Source organism: Convolutriloba macropyga, chromosome 14 (assembly GCF_964194025.1).
Source record: "Convolutriloba macropyga chromosome 14, txConMacr16.3, whole genome shotgun sequence".
Lineage (NCBI taxonomy): Eukaryota > Metazoa > Xenacoelomorpha > Acoela > Convolutidae > Convolutriloba > Convolutriloba macropyga.
Genome location: NC_134481.1, coordinates 9,128,080 through 9,146,691, shown reverse-complemented (window position 1 = coordinate 9,146,691; position 18,612 = coordinate 9,128,080). Strand labels below are relative to the sequence as shown.

Genomic DNA, 18,612 nt, shown 5'->3' with positions numbered 1-18,612 from the left:
TTGATTTCTCAACGCTAAATGCCGCCGAAACCAGTTTCCGAAAAAACCTCCACTGAATTTAGCCCTCACTTGACTTATAAAGAAAGAACTGTGATTTGGTCATGCTTCGCAGGCAATGGAAATGCCTTAGCGGCCCATGGGACTTGGTATAAATCTATTACAGCCAAAAAAATTTATCCCGACAGAAAGGCAAAGTTATTATGGAACCCCTTCCGGAGGAGTGAATTTGTTTTCGTGGGGGTTTGTCTCCTATAGAATAAGACTGCTTTCTCTATTCAGATGCTTCAGAACAAAAGAAATATCTGAAGTATTATTGCAATATAATAAATATATATAGTCAATATATAGTCAATATATAGTCAATAAAGACCCCCCCCCACTAGAATTATGAAGTCTTTTCATAAGTCCAGGTCTAAACCTGGGTGTGGATATTTCTCGACATATTGACATTTAATCTGTCTTTTTTGAAGTAAACATGTAAATTATTCTGGCTATAATTATCGGGTTAAATATCCAATTGGCTTTAAATATTAAATAAACTAATCACAGCATCAGTGTTGTTATTTTTAATTGCTCTCAAACGAAGTTTGTAGCAATTATATTAGACCTGTCTGTATTTTTTATGCGATTTTTTGCATTAAAAGACAGATTGCTTGACCACTTTTTCGTCTGACGCATTTGAATTTTCGTCCTCAAAAACGGGATAAACAGGCAGCGCCCAGCGGGCATTAAGTGCTCTTAATGTCTTTCAGCTCACTAGTCTTAAAATATGCGATTTACTTAAGTAGAGATCGACTCCCCCCGCTGTTGCCACCGCATCAGCCCCCCGGAGCAACTCACTCCGCTGCCTTCACTTACGCCCCTTCAATTAAGCTAAAGCTAGCCTCACTAAACCGTGCTTAGCTACTCACGAAGCCAACCGATTGCTGGTCGTTTAGCAGCAATTCGGGCGACGGTAGTCGGTAATTTTTATTAATAGCCGCCGTCAACCTCTCAGCGGCTATTATTTAGGCGCTTTCCTTTTTTTAAAATTCGAAGAGTTTGAATAGTATTGGGGTATTGTCTTTTTTTATGACTAGAAGAGGAGTATTGGAGAAGTCCTTCCACTATATCACTTTAGTTGGAGTGGATTTTGAAGCAGGAATTGTAACGCGTAAAGAATTTTGGAGTGGTTTTAAACGGATCAAAATTGAAGAGTGGAGCAAATAGAGAGTGGTTTTTTGTTCATTCCAATGTTTTCGCGAGAGCAGGAAACTAAAGCGTGAAAAAATATCTGGAAGCGAGAAAAATTTTGAGTTCACATGCGGCGTTTTTGAAACCATTTCTTTGTTTCTTTTTTTTTGTTTAAAAGTTTGATTGTGATATTTCGTTTTTTAGAGTTTGATAGTGGTTTGTTGGTTCCTGGTCATAAAAAGAATTTTATACCATATTGCAGGTTTTTTAGCCGAGTTTTAGGAAAATTTTAGCAATTTGTTTCAGTTTGTTTTGTTATACTGCTTTTTATGGGCTTTGAATAGACGCATAAAAGTTATGGAGTTGTTAGGAACCAGGTGATGAAATTTTCAATGATTTGAAAGAATTTTTCTTTTATAAAAAAGGCAATGAGAAATTTTTAATTACTTTTCCTAATTTTTTGCTATTTTCGTTTTTTTTAATTTTAGAATAATTTCTTAGCCAGTTTTGCTTGCCTATTGTTTTAGAAACTTTACAGTACTCTATTTGCTCCAATCAACTTTTTTTGGCTCCATGCGGTCTTGTGAAATCACAAATTGCTTATTTTTAGGACTGTCTTCCAATGCTTTTTGCGTTTAAAAGTTTTTATAGCGTTTTGGGATGCCCATAGTCAATTTAGTTGTTTTTGATGCTGGTTGATGGTATTGATATTAGTTTTGATCCATTATAGTAAAGATAATTGAGTAATTTTTTTAAAAAAAAAATAGCAAATTTTTGTGGTTTTTTTTCTTGTTCTTGCTGAAAACTTCTGATTGTGTGCTTTGACAAGGTTCTGGATTGATGAACGCTTAACCAGAAGCTGTACTAAAAGTTTTTATTAAAAAATGATTTGGATTCAATGGAATGGCAGTTGGTCCGTAAAAAGTGGCTAAATTTTGTTTGCTTTTTTACTGATTCTTGTTTTTTTTTGTTGTTCTTTTCAATTTTTTTTACCTCCGTTTTCTCTACTTGAAAATTTAGTGCAGCTTTTGTATCAATTTGCAGTAGTTCAACGAAATAAAACTAAATGTATCGCATGTTTTTGCCAATTTTTTTTAAAATTTGCAACCCAATCTGCGTATTTTTTCGCATTCTCTGTCGTTTTCTCTGGTCAGATACTTCCTCGTTGATTTTTTTCACTTTCTTAATTTGAAGTGATTAGTGTTATTCAGTAGGATAAACATTATGTTAGTTATTCTGATTACTAATTAGAATAAGTTTTATATTAGTTAAGGGCGTTAGTTTTTTCCTTCAAGTCGTTTCCGCATTTTTTACGGCTATGTAATTTTTTAAGATCTGTTCACACAGTTTCATTATATTTGAAGACAAATTGGAGAGAAGATTTTGGTCTCGCCGAAACAAGAAGTGGAGCGAATTAGCGAGTGATATTTCGGCAGGAAAATTTTTTGCTCTATATTTTTGCTCTCTTAAAATAGAGCAAGAAAACAGTGTTTGAACGAAATTTTGCTTTCCCGCTTGTGGTTTTTTGTTCACATGCGTCAATTCGACATTGATTTTCAGTTTTTCATTTCTTTATTTGCTTTTTAGAAGTATCTTTCCGATTAATTCATGTTCCTTCTAGATCTATTTCTGCCTGCTGAGTCGGTCAAAAATCTATAAATTGTACGTCATGACTTGTCCTGCTCTGTTTTATAAATTCGCTTTACCTTTTGATCACGTTTTTTTGTTTTAGTTCCTCGCGACTAACTTCTGACTTACTTCACCCACTGTTTCAACTGAAAGGATTTTAAATTGTTTCATGCATTCAATTACGCAATGCGGTGAATACTGTCAAGGACAAAAGATCAAAAACGACGGGATAAATCGATAAATTCCGGTCATTACGTCATTGAGAATAAGGTTGTCAAAGTTTATTAGAGTGTTTGCTAGCTGACACTGTTATTAAGCTGATTAGTTTTCAGTTTAGGGCTGAATTAGGTATAGTTTTTGAATACAACTGAAAATGCACGCCAAATTAGTCCACTTTCTGACACTGAAATCAAGAAAAAAATGGTTAATTTCTTTCTTTTTTTTTTCTGTTGCTTTCTCGTTGTGCATCAAGCGCGTCAACGGCGGTTATTTTTCGGCAATCTGCAGGCTATGTTATGATCTTTAGATCGTGGCTGTTCGTTTTCACAGATAAAATAGAATTTGAAGGCCTCTATTTGTTTGTTAACTGATATTTTCCTGTGCTGATCAAGCAAAACCTCGGTTAATGCATTTCTAATACAAGTTTTACTGTTTAAAACGCTCACTGAAGAGGGCAGTTTTTTCCACTTTGAACGCTTTTGTTCTGCTGTTTTCTCTTAATAAGGATTAGTCCTTTTCAAGGTTCAACTTATGTAAAGAACCTACTCCACACAACAGCTGTGAAAATCCTGTGCTAAACCCGAACAGCAGAAGATTTGCGTTAAATTTTAGTGAACATCGGGATGTTAGATTGTTCCAAAAATTTCTTCCTAAACTGCTAGACCAAATAAGTGACGTTAAATATATATGCCTGAAAATTGTTGTTATATTTTTGAACACGAATTGTGAAAATATTTTGATTTTTTATGACATCTTCTGCTTTTTGCTGCATTGTCTCTCTTCAGTTGTTGCAGGTCTTTATTTGTTCTTCGCGCGCTTCTCGTCCTGAAATCATATTAGTTGACAGATTGCGTTTCAAAGTCGATGCCACTAAGTTTTTAAGAAAAATTGTGAGATTTCAAGAGTACCATATGTAGAGAAGAGTTTTTTTTTCATACGAGCAACCACTGGTTCCTCATTATTAATGTGATTTTCATTTCGTTGTCGTGAGGCTATGCTATAGTTTTAACATCTTTTCAAAATTTTTTGGGTTAATTCGATGTCAAGGAGCTGTCTGGGAAAATTTAAACAAAACTAGGGGCAAACTGTTTCAAATCCTGAAAATTTTTGCACGAATTTAATAATGAATGAGAAAATGGCTTCCGACAGTTTTTGTCAATGGGAACTTGTTCACATGTGGCAGTTTGTTTCCTATTGACACCATTTCCATAATTGCGCAGCTGAAATTTGAAAAAGTATGTTGATGAAAAAAGTATGTTGATCAATTTTAATAATTTACATTTGCTCAAATAAAGCACCTTATTTCCTAGGACATTATCTCTCATTTTTATGGTCAGAGTGTTTTTTTGTTCCATGTGTTTTCTACGCGTTTTCATTCTTCGTGGTGCGTTTATTTTGTAGAACCCCAAAAATTTGGAAATGAGGAACGGCTGAAAAAATATAATTCAAAATCTAATTGCAGCAAAGATAATAAATACAAAATTTCAATGTATATGCTGTCAATTGCTTCGCAATAATTCACACCACAAATTTTGACCCGGCCGTCTATTCAGAAGCTTGAGAGCAAATATAAAGATTTTTCAATTAATTTGGTGATTTCCTTACTTTTTAACCTTTCAAGTTTGAGTTTGTATGGATTATCCTAGTTTAGGATGCAACTTATAGAATTTCTCCGCTCGACAGAAAAAAATGACGAAAGCCCAACGACGAACCCAAGTAGCAGAAAATTTGAACTCAAGTATGCGAATATCAGGACGTTTGTTTTGGCTGAACAGATCTGTCGAAATTAAGAAGCTAGAAGGTTACTCCACCAATTTACTAAGCGTGACTTCTAAGGAGAAAATTTTCCGATTTTCTTTTAGTGTTTCTAAATCTGTATCTGCGTAGTTGAAATTTTACGGTAGCTTTGTTAACAAACAATCAAGTTTATCGCTCACACAGAACAAATTAAAAAGACAAATTTCTGCAACAGTATTCCCTCATTAATGCCCGCTTAACATCGTTTCATACTGTCTCCCCCACAATTTTCTAGTTATATGCAGCGGAAGAAATTGATTGTAACTAATTGACCTAATTTGGCAAAAGTAATTTTTGTCCATCGACATATCCGTCCAATTAAAGTTATATTCACGTGTTTTGTGTCCCTCAGGCTTTTACTGATAAAGTCACATTGAGTTAATTGCAACAGTTTTCTTCAACAATTTGCACTTTGCCAAAGTTTTTCAGCAGTTATGTTTGTCAGTACAATGGCTATGTTTAATGAACGCGAAGAAAGAGCGAGGCTAATATGTGTCCCTTTGTGATTTTTTTTGCGATTTCAAGTTAATAAATCGTTATGCATAGGTGTTTTTTTGTTCTTTACCCGAAATGCTTTCGCTCATTCGGTATTCTGAAATAAAAACGGAAATGAGTAAAACATTGTGCTGATAAACTTTTTTGCTGCAAATATATGAGCTAACTCCTGCTCATTTGACACATTATTGCTTTTTTGCCATTCCATTTACATTAATACTTTTTTCTTCAGTGAATTAGCAAAGGCATCTTCTATTTTAGGTCCCATTAGAGTCCGGAATAATGTGTGCTTTGCTTTTTTTTCAAACAAAAAGCCCTGAAGTCAATTAAGGCTAGAGTAGTTTCATTTAGGTGATTTTTAGAGAAATAAGCTTGTTACATAAAAGTGTTTTTGTGCATTTTACTATCAAAATTCTTAAGCCATTATTGTTTTCTCAATGTCTCTCATATTTCTTTTTCTAATTTTTCCTTGAGTTATTTATTTATTAGAGCAATTGTAGAAGCTCTGAATCCACAAATAAAATTAGCACGTTAAACTAAAATTTATCTAGATAAAAATGTCTGTGTAAGGTTTCATTGTTTTTGCTGGTTATAGAAATCTTTGTGGTCAAAAAAGTTTGAAATGTTTTTATTTCATTACAGACATTGTTTGCGCTAATTGTTAGTTTTTGAATAGAGATAGCGAATCAATGGGGTTGATCGAGGTTTTTAAAACTTATTTTTTGGTTTTTTGTAGGCTTAAGTTTTTTATAGCTGCGAAGCTGTAAGCTGAGCGTAGCTATATTGCGGTGCTCTTGGTTTTTTTTGTTTCGTCGTCTGACGCTTCATTTTCGTTTTACATTTGTTCTAGAACATTCTGTCTCGTAACTGCCTAAATGGCTTTTTCGCGCTTGATTTCACGCTTTCTGCGTGACCTAAATTGCGGTTATTCAGAAACAGAATCTGTTCCTAAAACAAAGTTGATTGTAAGAAAACAGATTGTATGGTCCGACAGCCGAGTGGTTAAGGCGACTGGCTGTTAATCCGGAGATCGCCGGTTCGAGACGCGACAGGGAAAATTTTTTTGCACCCAAAAACAACCTCCTTTGAAATAAACTTGTAAGTTTTATAGGCGGCGGCGATAACTATTATCAACTCACTTCTGTATCTTTTTCCATCTGTATTTTACGGCATGCAAGTCTATTTCGCAGCTATTCCGGCCATCTGCCGGCTATGTTTTAATATTATGCTTTTATTTAAAGCTAAAAATCTTGCACACAGTTTTAATTGTTGTTTCGTAGCATTCACTCTGTTCAACTATGAAACCTGCTACGCAGTTGATTTGACTGCGCTGCACGTGCTTGTAAAAATTCATGGTATTTCTTTTTTCAAGGTTTTAATAAGCAAGTAAAAACGTCCCGAAAACTTTTCTCTAGTTCAATGTTTTTTAAAGTTTTTTTTGGTTTCATTAAGTTTACGCAAGCGTTGGCTCAAACTGTCATCAGTAAAATCTCAATTGGCAAAAGTTGCCCTAAAAATTTTCGTAGGTTTATCATTGGAGGCCAATTAGTCGTTAATTCTAATTTTTAAGTGTTCTAAGATTTCGATTTTTATCCCGAGTCGTCCTGGGAAATGAAGTTCAAGTGCTTTTACGCAAAATTGTGTCTTGTCAAGGTTAACACACTGGGAAAATTTGTTTCTGTTTGGGTTAAGTTTTTTAAAATTTAAACATGCTTTTCGTTTGAGTTTTAATATCCCGGATTTTTGACAATTTATTTTTGTTTTTGTGCAAATGTCATTGTTCTTTTTTCACCAGTTTACCACGACTTTCAGAACTAGAATTTTTTTTGCCTTGAATTGATTTCATTTAGTTAGCTTTTCCTGTTTCGACAGTAAGGTTTTTATGTTTTTCTATCTTTGTTTTTTGCAATCAATGATTCATTGGATTGCATTGGTGTTCTTTAAAGATGTTTTCAGCATTTTGTAAGAAGATTTCCACATTTCTCAATGACTTTAAGCTTTAGAAGGCTACATTGATGGAATGATATGGTTTCTGTTTTGATTTTTTTGCGAAAATTAGAAAAGAATTTGAAACCATAATTTTTAGTTGTTTGGTTACTAGGTTTGTTTTTGGCCCCAGTTATCTTTTTTATGGTCGATTTTTCCAGGGCTTTTTTGAGTTTTTTCCTTGATTTGTTCTAGTCCTGTGATACTTATCGCCAAAAATTTGAACTTGTATATTTTTTTCTTCTTTTAGGTTCCAGATTGCAAAAAAGGACAACCCAGATGTTGCCGATGACGACATACTGGACATGGTTGCCAGGTCTATGTTGGAGAGTAGCAGGAAGAGCAAAGCGTATTATAGATTGATCGCTCTTGGACAGAACAAAGAACTCAACTCACTGCAAAGTCAGCGGTCAGTTATATTATCTAAAGTTTACCCAGTACGTGACTTCCCGGTAATTATGACAATTTCCCCAGTATTTTTCCCGTTAATGATCCCTCATTTCCTCGTAGGAAATTTACCGGGATTCCCATTGGTAGTGCTTACTATGGTGGCAAGCTATGGTAAGTAACTGGACATTTTTAACGGGATTCCGGGAACGTATTCCCTATCGCTTGCGAGCATCTGTTTGAAGTAATTGAGAAGTTTTGCCGTTTATTGATAACTAAATAGGGTGAGAGATCTTAAAGCCAAAGTTTGGAACAGCAGAGTCAAGTAATGTTGCTTCAAACCCAGTTCGAGGTTATCGTTTGTGCTCGTTTATGACGCAGACCGTTTTTGAACGCACACAGGGGGTATGGTGCGTTCAAACATACACAGGCAAGGAATTTTTTTGAACGAGCAACATAAACGCACCAAGTACTTACGGTCGAGCCAAAGTCTGCCCCATAGACGAGCCAAAAACTGCCCCATAGACGGACCAACTCTGCAACATAGACGAGCCAAAAACTGTCCCATAGACGCACCATTTCTGCAACATAGACGAGCCACGTTCAGCCTCACAGACGAGCTAGAAATTTTAACATAGGCGAGCTAAAGTCTGCACCATACACTTTTTAAACATCTTTTTATAGCAGTACTGTCGGAAAATTGTCTCAAGTTGATTGAAAAAATCAACTTTTTGAGATTTTCCAGTATGTTCTGGGTGTGTTCCCCTCCTCCTTCTCTCAACCGGGCTGGGGACCGGCTACGGCGGAGTTACAAACAAACAACTATAGGAGAATTGAGCAGAGCACTAGCTAAAAAAAACTAGGCTCGAAAAATTCTCTCCAAAAGTGAACTCACTTACAGGTTTGAAGAAGCCGAAGGCACATGGTGGTCAAGTTGTGGCTATGTATGCGGGATCTCCTGCTTAAGCTCTGGGTCAAATAATTTTGGCGTTTTACACGTGCGTTTTCTAATTCGGGTCATTTCTGTTGCCCCCCAGCTTAATGGAGGCATGTCTTTTTTACATGATGCATAAGATATTTTTATATGATGATTTACTATGTAACGGTACGTGCTCTTTAGTTGAGGTTGCCTAACACACTGGGGACCAAAATAGAATAGATCCTTTAAGTCTGGTTCACTATGTTCTTATTCTGAATAAACTAGTTCTTTTGGGAAACATTTTCCAATATAAGCCTGTTCCTTTACCAAAAAAACATAATTAGTTGTGCTCTAAATAGTGGAATTTTGAAACAAGCCTCTGTGAAAAAAATAGCAATTATTGTTCCGACTCCCACTTTAGTGGGGAGGGAGGAACTATATACTCAACTGGGTTTTTTTTGTTCAGTCAATTTTGGCCGACCGATATATTCATCGCAGAGAATTGTGAGTGGTAACATTAAAAAGCACGTCCAGCGTAGAATATGGAACTAAAAAGATTTTTTCTATTTTCGTGTTTCATAGGGAGTTATCGAGGTTTAAGATTTTGTGAACATTCGACTGTTTTTGTTCACATTTTCAGTAATTTTTACTAAAATTTGGCACAATTTCGCTAAATAAGTTCAAAATAAGTTAAAATTTTTAACGGCAGAGTGGCAGAGTGTTGTTTTTACAATTAGATATAGAATAGCGTTATTGAATTGTTTGATTGAAGTTTTTTTGGCGAAAATTTGTGATAAAACTTTTAAAATTCAAACTTTTTTCATCAACAATGGCACAAAATATGCTTTTTTTTTGGTTGTTAAATATGTTAACACTTTGTTAAATTTTGCCAGACTTAGTGACTAGAAACCTTAAAACAGACTCCTTAATCTCAAAAAGAGCGCTAGTTGCAATTAGGCGCTGTATGAAAGTCTTCTGGAATTACAATTTTTCCAATTTTTGCAGATTTAACTCGATAATTGTACAAAATTCATCTTTTTTTCAATGATGAAATCCACTCAACAATTGGCCTAATTCGCAAATACTTGGAAAACTTGGTAGGTTTGCTGGGCGGGCGACAAAATCAGGGAGAGGTTCGATAATATCATGGATTCTTAGAATCAGACACTTTTTGTTTTTATTTTGATGCTGCCTTTTTTGAAAGTTTTTTGCTTTTGTTTTTCTTAATGTTAATTACTGACATTTTTTTTATTCACGGCTCCGTTAATAATAGCTCCAATTTACGTAAATTTGAAGTTGAATGGAGATACAGTTTGTTTTCAGAGAACCAAAATGTTTTTTTATGCGTTTTGGGAAGAGTTTTAGTAAAATTTATCTGAATTCTTGTCTTTTGCCTTCAATTGTTATTCTTTCGGCAGTCTGATTTTTAGGTTTCTCAAGATCTAAATTTCTTCCTAAGGAGGTGCAAGTGAATTTTTTCTATTCATTTTCATTCCGTTGTTACCTAATGTCTCTTATGTTAATGAATGTATTTGTTTTAATGAAATTTCTGTGATTTTTTGAACTTATCAACGTTTTATATTATTTTAGTCAACATTTTGCTTATTCTCAGTAAATACAGGTCAAACTTTCCTACCTACAGAATAAAAACTAATTTTTGGGCCGATTGTTTTAACGGATGGTTTTCTTGCTTTTGGTACTACGAGTTTTCATACAAAATTTTCTGATTTTCGTGGATAATTACCCATTTCTGCTGTCGTTTTTGTTTCTTTTGTAAATTGTCACGATTGTTAATAATCTATCTGAAAAAAATTTACAACATTTGAAACTAAACAAAATTTTTCTTTTTCATAACATATGGTTTGAAGGGCTGCGACACCGTTCTCTTGCAGAAGTTGGTAGAGTTTTTTATTTTTGCCCTTCATTCGTTGTGAATTTTTGTTGTCATTGTTCTTGGCAAATGTTGTGTAATTAAAGGTCTCAGTGGCCAACTATAGATAAACAATTGAACTTAAATAACGGATATCGGTAAATAACTAATGGCTGTTTTAACTTTCGAAATAATTTTCTTTAAAAAAGAGTTATAGTATTCTTCAACTTAAACTTTTGTTCTGGTTTGCGTTCTTTTTATCGCATTTTACAATGTTATATCATTTTCGTAAATTAGCCTCATTATTTAGAGTTTTTTAAAATGTTTTGTTGAACCAAACAAAAATTTTTCTGTTGCTTAAACATTTTAGTTGATGTCTTCAGGGCTTAGACCATTTGTTTCAGAAGAATTTTGTAAAGTTTAGATACTTTTCAGGTTTTCTGGTTCTTCTTGCTGTCATTTTGTGATAGTCGTTTTACAAAAGGACGTTACGATGATCAAAGGAGACGCAAATAAAGATGTTATATTCTCGCGGTTAAGATCTTATAAGTTTAATGGCTTCAAAACTGTGGTTTCGTGAAGTTGTTCGTGAAACTTATTAGTTCAGCTTGTTTTTAATGTTATTTTACAGCCTTATGATTTAGTCTCATTAATAACAGTCGCAATTAGTGTTCCGAGTAGTTGCAAGACAAACTATTACTCTTTTAGTCGAAAGCTTTTGTTGGCTATGAATTTTGAAAATATTTGATTTATTAAAAAAGAGATAGATTTTTGAGATCTGCCAATTTTATTTCTGTTAAATTGTAGCTAAGCATCTCTATATACAATTCACATCATTTATTTTTTGAAATACAATTTGCTCTTCATTACTGTTTTGTTTTCCTCAAATGGTCTTTCTTCTTGGAACAACCAGTTTTCATAAAACCAATTTTCGTGATTTTTGCATGTTCTCCCCCTTTTTTTGTAGGTTTTTGTTTTCTTTTCACAGTATCACAATAATGGGCGTCATTTGACTTACAAATGTTGTCACCTGCAAAAAATGCAAACGAAGATTTTTGAGTGTTGTTAGTGATCAGCTTAATATTTAATTAATTGGGACGACATCGTTTTCGTGCATTATTTTTCCGTGCAAAATTTTTGCCTGTATTTGTCGTACTTTTTGTAGTCGTATGACATATCTTGGATAATGAAGGACCTTAGTTGCTCTTCATTGAAGTAAAAAAGACTCTTTCAATGGTTTCGTTTGATGCGTAACACACTGGAGACCTTAGTAGAAAAGATCCTTTAAGTCTTGTTCACTATGTTCTTCTCCGAATAAACTAGTTCTTTCGGGAAACTTTTTTCAATATATGCCTGTTCCTTTACCAAAAAAACTTAATTAGTTGTGCTCTAAATAGTGGAATTTTGAAACAAGCCTCTGTGAAAAAAATAGCAATTAATTTTCCGACTCCCACTTTAGTGGGGAAGGAGGAACTATATACTTAACTGGGTTTTTTTTGTTCAGTCAATTTTGGCCGACCGATATATTCATCGCAGAGAATTGTGAGTGGTAACATTAAAAAGCCCGTCCAGCGTAGAATACGGAATTAATTTTTTTTTCTGTTTTCGTGTTTTATAGGGAGTTATCGAGGTTTAAAATTTTGTGAACATTCGACTGTTTTTGTTCACATTTTCAGTAATTTTTACTAAAATTTGGCACCATTTCGTTAAATAAATTCAAAATAAGTTACAATTTTTAACGTCAGAGTGTTCTTGTTACCATAAGATATAGAATAGCGTTGCTGAATTGTTTGATTGAAGTTTTTATTTGGCTAAAATTTTTGATAAAACTTTCAAAATTCAAACTTTTTTCATCAAAACTGGCACACAATATGCTTTTTTGGTTCACTTTGTCAAATTTTGCCAGACATAGTGACCTAGAAACCTTAAAACAGACTCCTTAATCTCAAAAAGAGAGTTAGTTGCAAATAGGCGCCGTATGAAAGTCTTCTGGAATAAAAATTTTTCCGTTTTTTGCAGATTTAACGCGATAATTTTACAAAATGCATCTTTTTTTCAATATTTGATGAATTCCACTCAACAATTGGCCTAACTCGCAAATACTTGGATGATTTGTTAGTTTTGCTGGGCGGGCGACAAAATCAGGGAGAGGTTCGATAATATCATGGATTCTTAGAATCAGTCACTTTTTGTTTTTTAAAAAACAGTAAAAGTATTCTTCAACTTAAACCTTTTTGTTCTGGTTTGCGTTCTTTTTTATCGCATTTTACAATGTTGTATCATTTTTTTAAATTCGCCCCATTACTTAGAGCTTTTTAAAATGTTTTGTTGAACCAAACAAAAATTTTTCTGTTGCTTAAACCTTTTAGTTGATGTCTTCAGGGCTTAGACCATTTGTTTCAGAAGAATTTTGTAAAGTTTAGATACTTTTCAGTTTTTGTGGTTCTTCTTGTTGTTATTTTGTGATCTTATAAGTTTAATGGCTTCAAAACTGTGGTTTCGTGAAGTTGTCCGAGAAACTTATTAGTTCAGCTTGTATTTAATGTTTTTTTATAGCCTTATGATTTAGTCTCATTAATGACAGTCGCAATGAGTTTTCCGAGTAGTTGCAAAACAAACTATCTACTCTTTTAGTCGAAAGCTTTTGTTGGCTACGAATTTTGAAAATATTTGATTTATTAAAAAAAGAGATAGATTTTTGAGATCTGCCAATTTTATTTCTGTTAAATTGTAGCTAAGCATCTCTATATACAATTCACATCATTTATTTTTTGAAATACAATTTGCTCTTCATAACTGTTTTGTTTTCCTCAAATGGTCTTTCTTCTTGGAACAACCAGTTTTCATAAAACAATTTTCGTAATTTTTGCATGTTTGCCTCTTTTTTGTAGGTTTTTGTTTTCTTTTCACAGGTTCACAATAATGGGCGTCATTTGACTTATAAATGTTGTCACCTGCAAAAAATTCAAACGGCATCGTTTTCGTGCATTAATTTTCCGAGCAAAATTTCTGCCTGTATTTGTTGTCGTATGACATATCCTGGATAATGAAAGGCCTTAGTTGCTCTCTATTGAGGTTAAAAAAGACTCTCTCAATGGTTTCATTTGATGCGTATCGTTTCTAATCAATTCGAATTATATTCTTTTTTAAAAAAACAATGTTTTAATAAACTTTTGCCGCTTTTGCTCTTTTCTAGTCGACTTGTTGCCAGGTCGCATTGAGGAAAAATCCCATATTTTGTTCCAAAAAGTACCGGTTAATCATCTTGGTATAAGTTTTATCTGATGCCATTATCATTTGGTTATAAGTGGTTTTCAAAAAATGGTCAAGGAGTTTTTGTCGTAATTAATATTTGTAACTATTTGATTTTTATTGCCGTCCTTTCTGGTATTCATTTCATGGTAGCCACAGGTCTCATAGGCCCTCTAGAGTAGATTGTTTAATTCTTTTAGTAGTTTGTTGAACGATATGTTGACATGTTAGTTTTCTTTATCTCTTACTTATTTGGTAGACAATTAAGTGAAGAATGTAGATGAGCGGTGTCGGAACTTAATATGCGAATGCACATTACCGAGCCTCCTTGTTATGTTTTATGAGAGAATAAATTGATACTATAATACGTTGTTAAATTGTGCAAAATAGATGAATCAGTATGATTGTTCATTTTTTGCCATATCACACACGGTAAGGCTCTTTTTACATGCATTAAGCCACCTTTATGTAATTAAAGTGATAAGATGCAATTGTTTTGTTTGCAGGGGTGTTGGCTCGTAATAATAGCCTAATCGGAAAAAGGCTCATTGGCATATCAGCCGAAAATTGATCAATCAATCTTAAAACAAGTTTCATAATTCTTAAAAATAATGTGCTTTATCTTTTCCAATTTTTGTTGATCCTTCCATCAAGCTAAAAAAGGAAGAAAGATGGCTGTCGTTTTGATCAGCACTTTTTCAATTTTTTTCAAGTTGTTGTTAAAACTGAGGTCACTTTGGAATTATCACTGCAAATATTCAACATTAGTTTAACAAAAAGATTAAAAAGAAAGTTTTTGATAATATGTAGTTTATTTTTGTTGAGGTTGCTTATCTAATTTAAATCTTATCTTTATGATAATTCGTCTTCTATCAGTTTTAAAAAAATCGGAAACATTTTTGTTTGCGTCTTCCTAGGCTCCTTCTTCTTTTAATGTGTTTAATAATTGCTCGCAATAAAAATTTTTTGGCAATTAGGTTAACCCTGGGGTCTTTTTATGTAATTTTTGTCACACTCCTTTGACTTTTACTCCTCAAAAACGGGATAAACAGTTAAAACCTGGAGTATTAACTTGTCTTAGAGACTTCAGCTGACTAGACACTAATGATGCGAATTACAAAACAGTTTTGCAGATATGAATTGTGTGAAGGGTGGTTCTTAGAGTATGAACCGCCCATATCATCCCCTCTCCCATGTCAGCCACCCCTCCTCAGCTTAACTCCACAATCCATCCCTTCGCATATTTCAACCCGTAATCCTGCGGGTTCGAACCCCATGCCCCACCACCCCCGCCGCCGTGCTCAACCCCCTCTTCTTCAAGTGAACTAAAGCCAGCCTCCATACACATTAGCTAGCTAATGACAAAACCAACTTGTTTGCCACTTTTTCAAGGGCAATTTGCCCAACCGCAGTCAGTTATATTGTTTTTGATATTAAATCTGTCGTTTTTTTTGTCAGTGGATACCAAAAAAGCAGTTTTGTTCCGTTCCTGTTCAAAAGCATGTACAGGTGAAAACACTTTATCGTAACCTATATTCAAGATATAGCGTGTTATAAGCAATGTAACCGTATAAAGGCAACGTTCAAAGGCAAAAGCACTTCAGAATGCCTTGGCAAATCTAGTTAACTTTGTTAGCAGGTCTTAGTCTAGGTCACCAATTTGAACTAATCCGTACAAAAAACCGAATTTGCTAGGCTGAGCGATCAGTTTTGAGCCATTTTGGAAGTTATTCTCAGTGGGGAATCGGCCTTTGTATTTCTCAGAAATAATATGTATGTTGCATTTAGAGCGGAAAATCTAAGCGAAAGTTTTGATATAAACCGCACAAAAATTCTCTATCTAATGATATAATTCATTCATTTCAATTTGCTCGGTAACATCCTCCGGCCCGGAAGAATAGGTTGGGAGGATTGGTACAAGCTTAACAAATGGGCGGACGAGCGATCCGAACGACGTGCGTACGACGGCGGAGCGGGCGACGCTGTCGGAACCGTAACAGAGTTCTTCAACCCGAGCAGTTGGATAGTAACCCCTAGGGTTGCTTTCTTCAACAATCCAAACTAAGTCACCAACCTTGAGGTGATGCTTGGCAGGCGTCTGCAACTTAGTTCTACGGTTCAGCGCAGGTACATACTCCTTAAGCCAACGTGCCCAAATCGCATTAGCGTAGGACTGTGCACGGGCGTACCGCTTACGATGATCGAACTCGTCAACGCCATCGATAGGCGGCATTCTGGTTGCTTGGTTACCGAGTAGAAAATGGTTAGGTGTTATTGTGCCTAGGTCGGACGGGTCGGCGCTTACAGGCGTTAAGGGACGTGAGTTTAGTGCGTGTTCGACCAGACAAAAAGTAGTGTTCAAAACCTCATCTGTGAGGCAACGCGTACCGAGGATAGTGTACAGTACTCTTTTAAAACTACGAACTAACCTCTCCCAGATGCCACCCTGGTGTGGCGCACTGGGTGGATTCAGCCTCCACCTAATGCCCTTATTGGCAAGTTTGGCAGCGATGTTAAGCGTATTCCATTTTTCCACACATTCACGGAGCTCTATCTCCGCTCCAATGAAGTTCGTACAGTTATCCGACCAAATCATAGCAGGAGTACCCCGACGGGAGACGAACCGCTCAACTCCCATTACACAGAAACTGGTGTCCATGGACGGGACAACTTCAACATGGACAGCACGAGTAGTGAGACAAGTGAAGAGAAATCCCCACCTCTTCTCGGTAGTCCGACGAAGTGTGACGTAGAATGGGCCGAAGTAATCAACCCCGTTGTTGGTAAAGGGAGGAGACTGGTATGCGAGTCTCTCATTTGGGAGGTCTGCCACGATAGGTTGAATGGTTGCTGCACGGAACTTTCTACACAAGACGCATTTTGATTTGATGGAACGCAGTGTGGAACGTAGTTTTAGGATGGCATAAACTTCTTGTACCTTTGACCTTAGGTCGGACGGGTCGGACGAGCGATCCGAACGACGTGCGTACGACGGCGGAGCGGGCGACGCTGTCGGAACCGTAACAGAGTTCTTCAACCCGAGAAGTTGGATAGTAACCCCTAGGGTTGCTTTCTTCAACAATCCAAACTAAGTCACCAACCTTGAGGTGATGCTTGGCAGGCGTCTGCAACTTAGTTCTACGGTTCAGCGCAGGTACATACTCCTTAAGCCAACGTGCCCAAATCGCATTAGCGTAGGACTGTGCACGGGCGTACCGCTTACGATGATCGAACTCGTCAACGCCATCGATAGGCGGCATTCTGGTTGCTTGGTTACCGAGTAGAAAATGGTTAGGTGTTATTGTGCCTAGGTCGGACGGGTCGGCGCTTACAGGCGTTAAGGGACGTGAGTTTAGTGCGTGTTCGACCAGACAAAAAGTAGTGTTCAAAACCTCATCTGTGAGGCAACGCGTACCGAGGATAGTGTACAGTACTCTTTTAAAACTACGAACTAACCTCTCCCAGATGCCACCCTGGTGTGGCGCACTGGGTGGATTCAGCCTCCACCTAATGCCCTTATTGGCAAGTTTGGCAGCGATGTTGAGCGTATTCCATTTTTCCACACATTCACGGAGCTCTTTCTCCGCTCCAATGAAGTTCGTACAGTTATCCGACCAAATCATAGCAGGAGTACCCCGACGGGAGACGAACCGCTCAACTCCCATTACACAGAAACTGGTGTCCATGGACGGGACAACTTCAACATGGACAGCACGAGTAGTGAGACAAGTGAAGAGAAATCCCCACCTCTTCTCGGTAGTCCGACGAACTGTGACGTAGAATGGGCCGAAGTAATCAACCCCGTTGTTGGTAAAGGGAGGAGACTGGTATGCGAGTCTCTCCTTTGGGAGGTCTGCCACGATAGGTTGAATGGTTGCTGCACGGAACTTTCTACACAAGACGCATTTTGAATTGATGGAACGCAGTGTGGAACGTAGTTTTAGGATGGCATAAAGTTCTTGTACCTTTGACCTTAAGTAATCGATGCCTTGATGATGGTTCTTCATATGGGTATGCCGCAGAAACAGTTCAACAAAAGTATGACGCGCATCCAGCACGATAGGATGCTTTGTGTCAAAGACAATTTCCGCTAGCCGTCGGAGTCGACCAGAGGAACGGCTAGCGGAGATCATGAGGTCCAATAAACGAAGTAAACTGAGCAATGCGGCTGCTCTTCTTAACGGATTTGTTGTCAAGAAGATCCTTTCTTTCAGTATTAAAGGACTCTCCTTGAACCAAGTACTGGAGATGACGCTCAGCTTCGTCAAGCTCAACAGGTTCGGCTATACTGCCGTCTACGGTACGGTAACTTTCATGAATGGTAAAAGACGGAGCACATATGCGGTGACACGAAGTAATTTTTGATAAGAACTGAACCTATCAAACGGGATTAGATTAATCCTTTGTTCCTTAGGGGGCTTGGTTACGGATGCGGCTAGAGATGAGATGGAGTCATCTTCTGGTTCCTTAGTTACAACGCCGAGCTTGATGTTATCAACGACGTCAGTATTTGGTACAAAGGGGAATTGCTTAGTTCTCAAGAGGTCAGGACCCCTCACCCAGCTACTTGATTGCAAAACTTCAGCGGACATGCCACGCGTGCCAGCATCTGCCGGATTATCACAAGTGGCGACGTGGTTCCATTGGTCAACGCTGGTGTTCTCCAGAATTTCACTAACAAGGTTTGCAATGAAGATTGGGTATTTAATGGTTGTGTTTATCCACTGCAAGACGATGGTACTATCTGTCCACATGAATACCTTATCCACACTAACGGTTAATGCTTGACAGATTTCCCTTTTTAAACGTGCTGCGAGAAGAGCGGCTTGTAGTTCCAGCTTAGGAACTGTCATTACCTTCATAGGTGCAACGCGGGCCTTGCCCA

The 18,612-nt window shown here is 36.5% G+C and overlaps 1 protein-coding gene across 1 annotated transcript in view; it reads left to right on the top strand.

The window, feature by feature from the left end:
- The window catches only part of LOC142353612 (sodium/calcium exchanger 3-like), a 155,416-nt gene that overhangs the window by 68,583 nt on the left and 68,221 nt on the right, over positions 1–18,612 (top strand). The window contains exon 8 of the mRNA XM_075405898.1: positions 7,550–7,708. Coding sequence (XP_075262013.1) covers positions 7,550–7,708 — 159 coding nt within the window. The remainder of the gene's footprint in view (positions 1–7,549; positions 7,709–18,612) is intronic.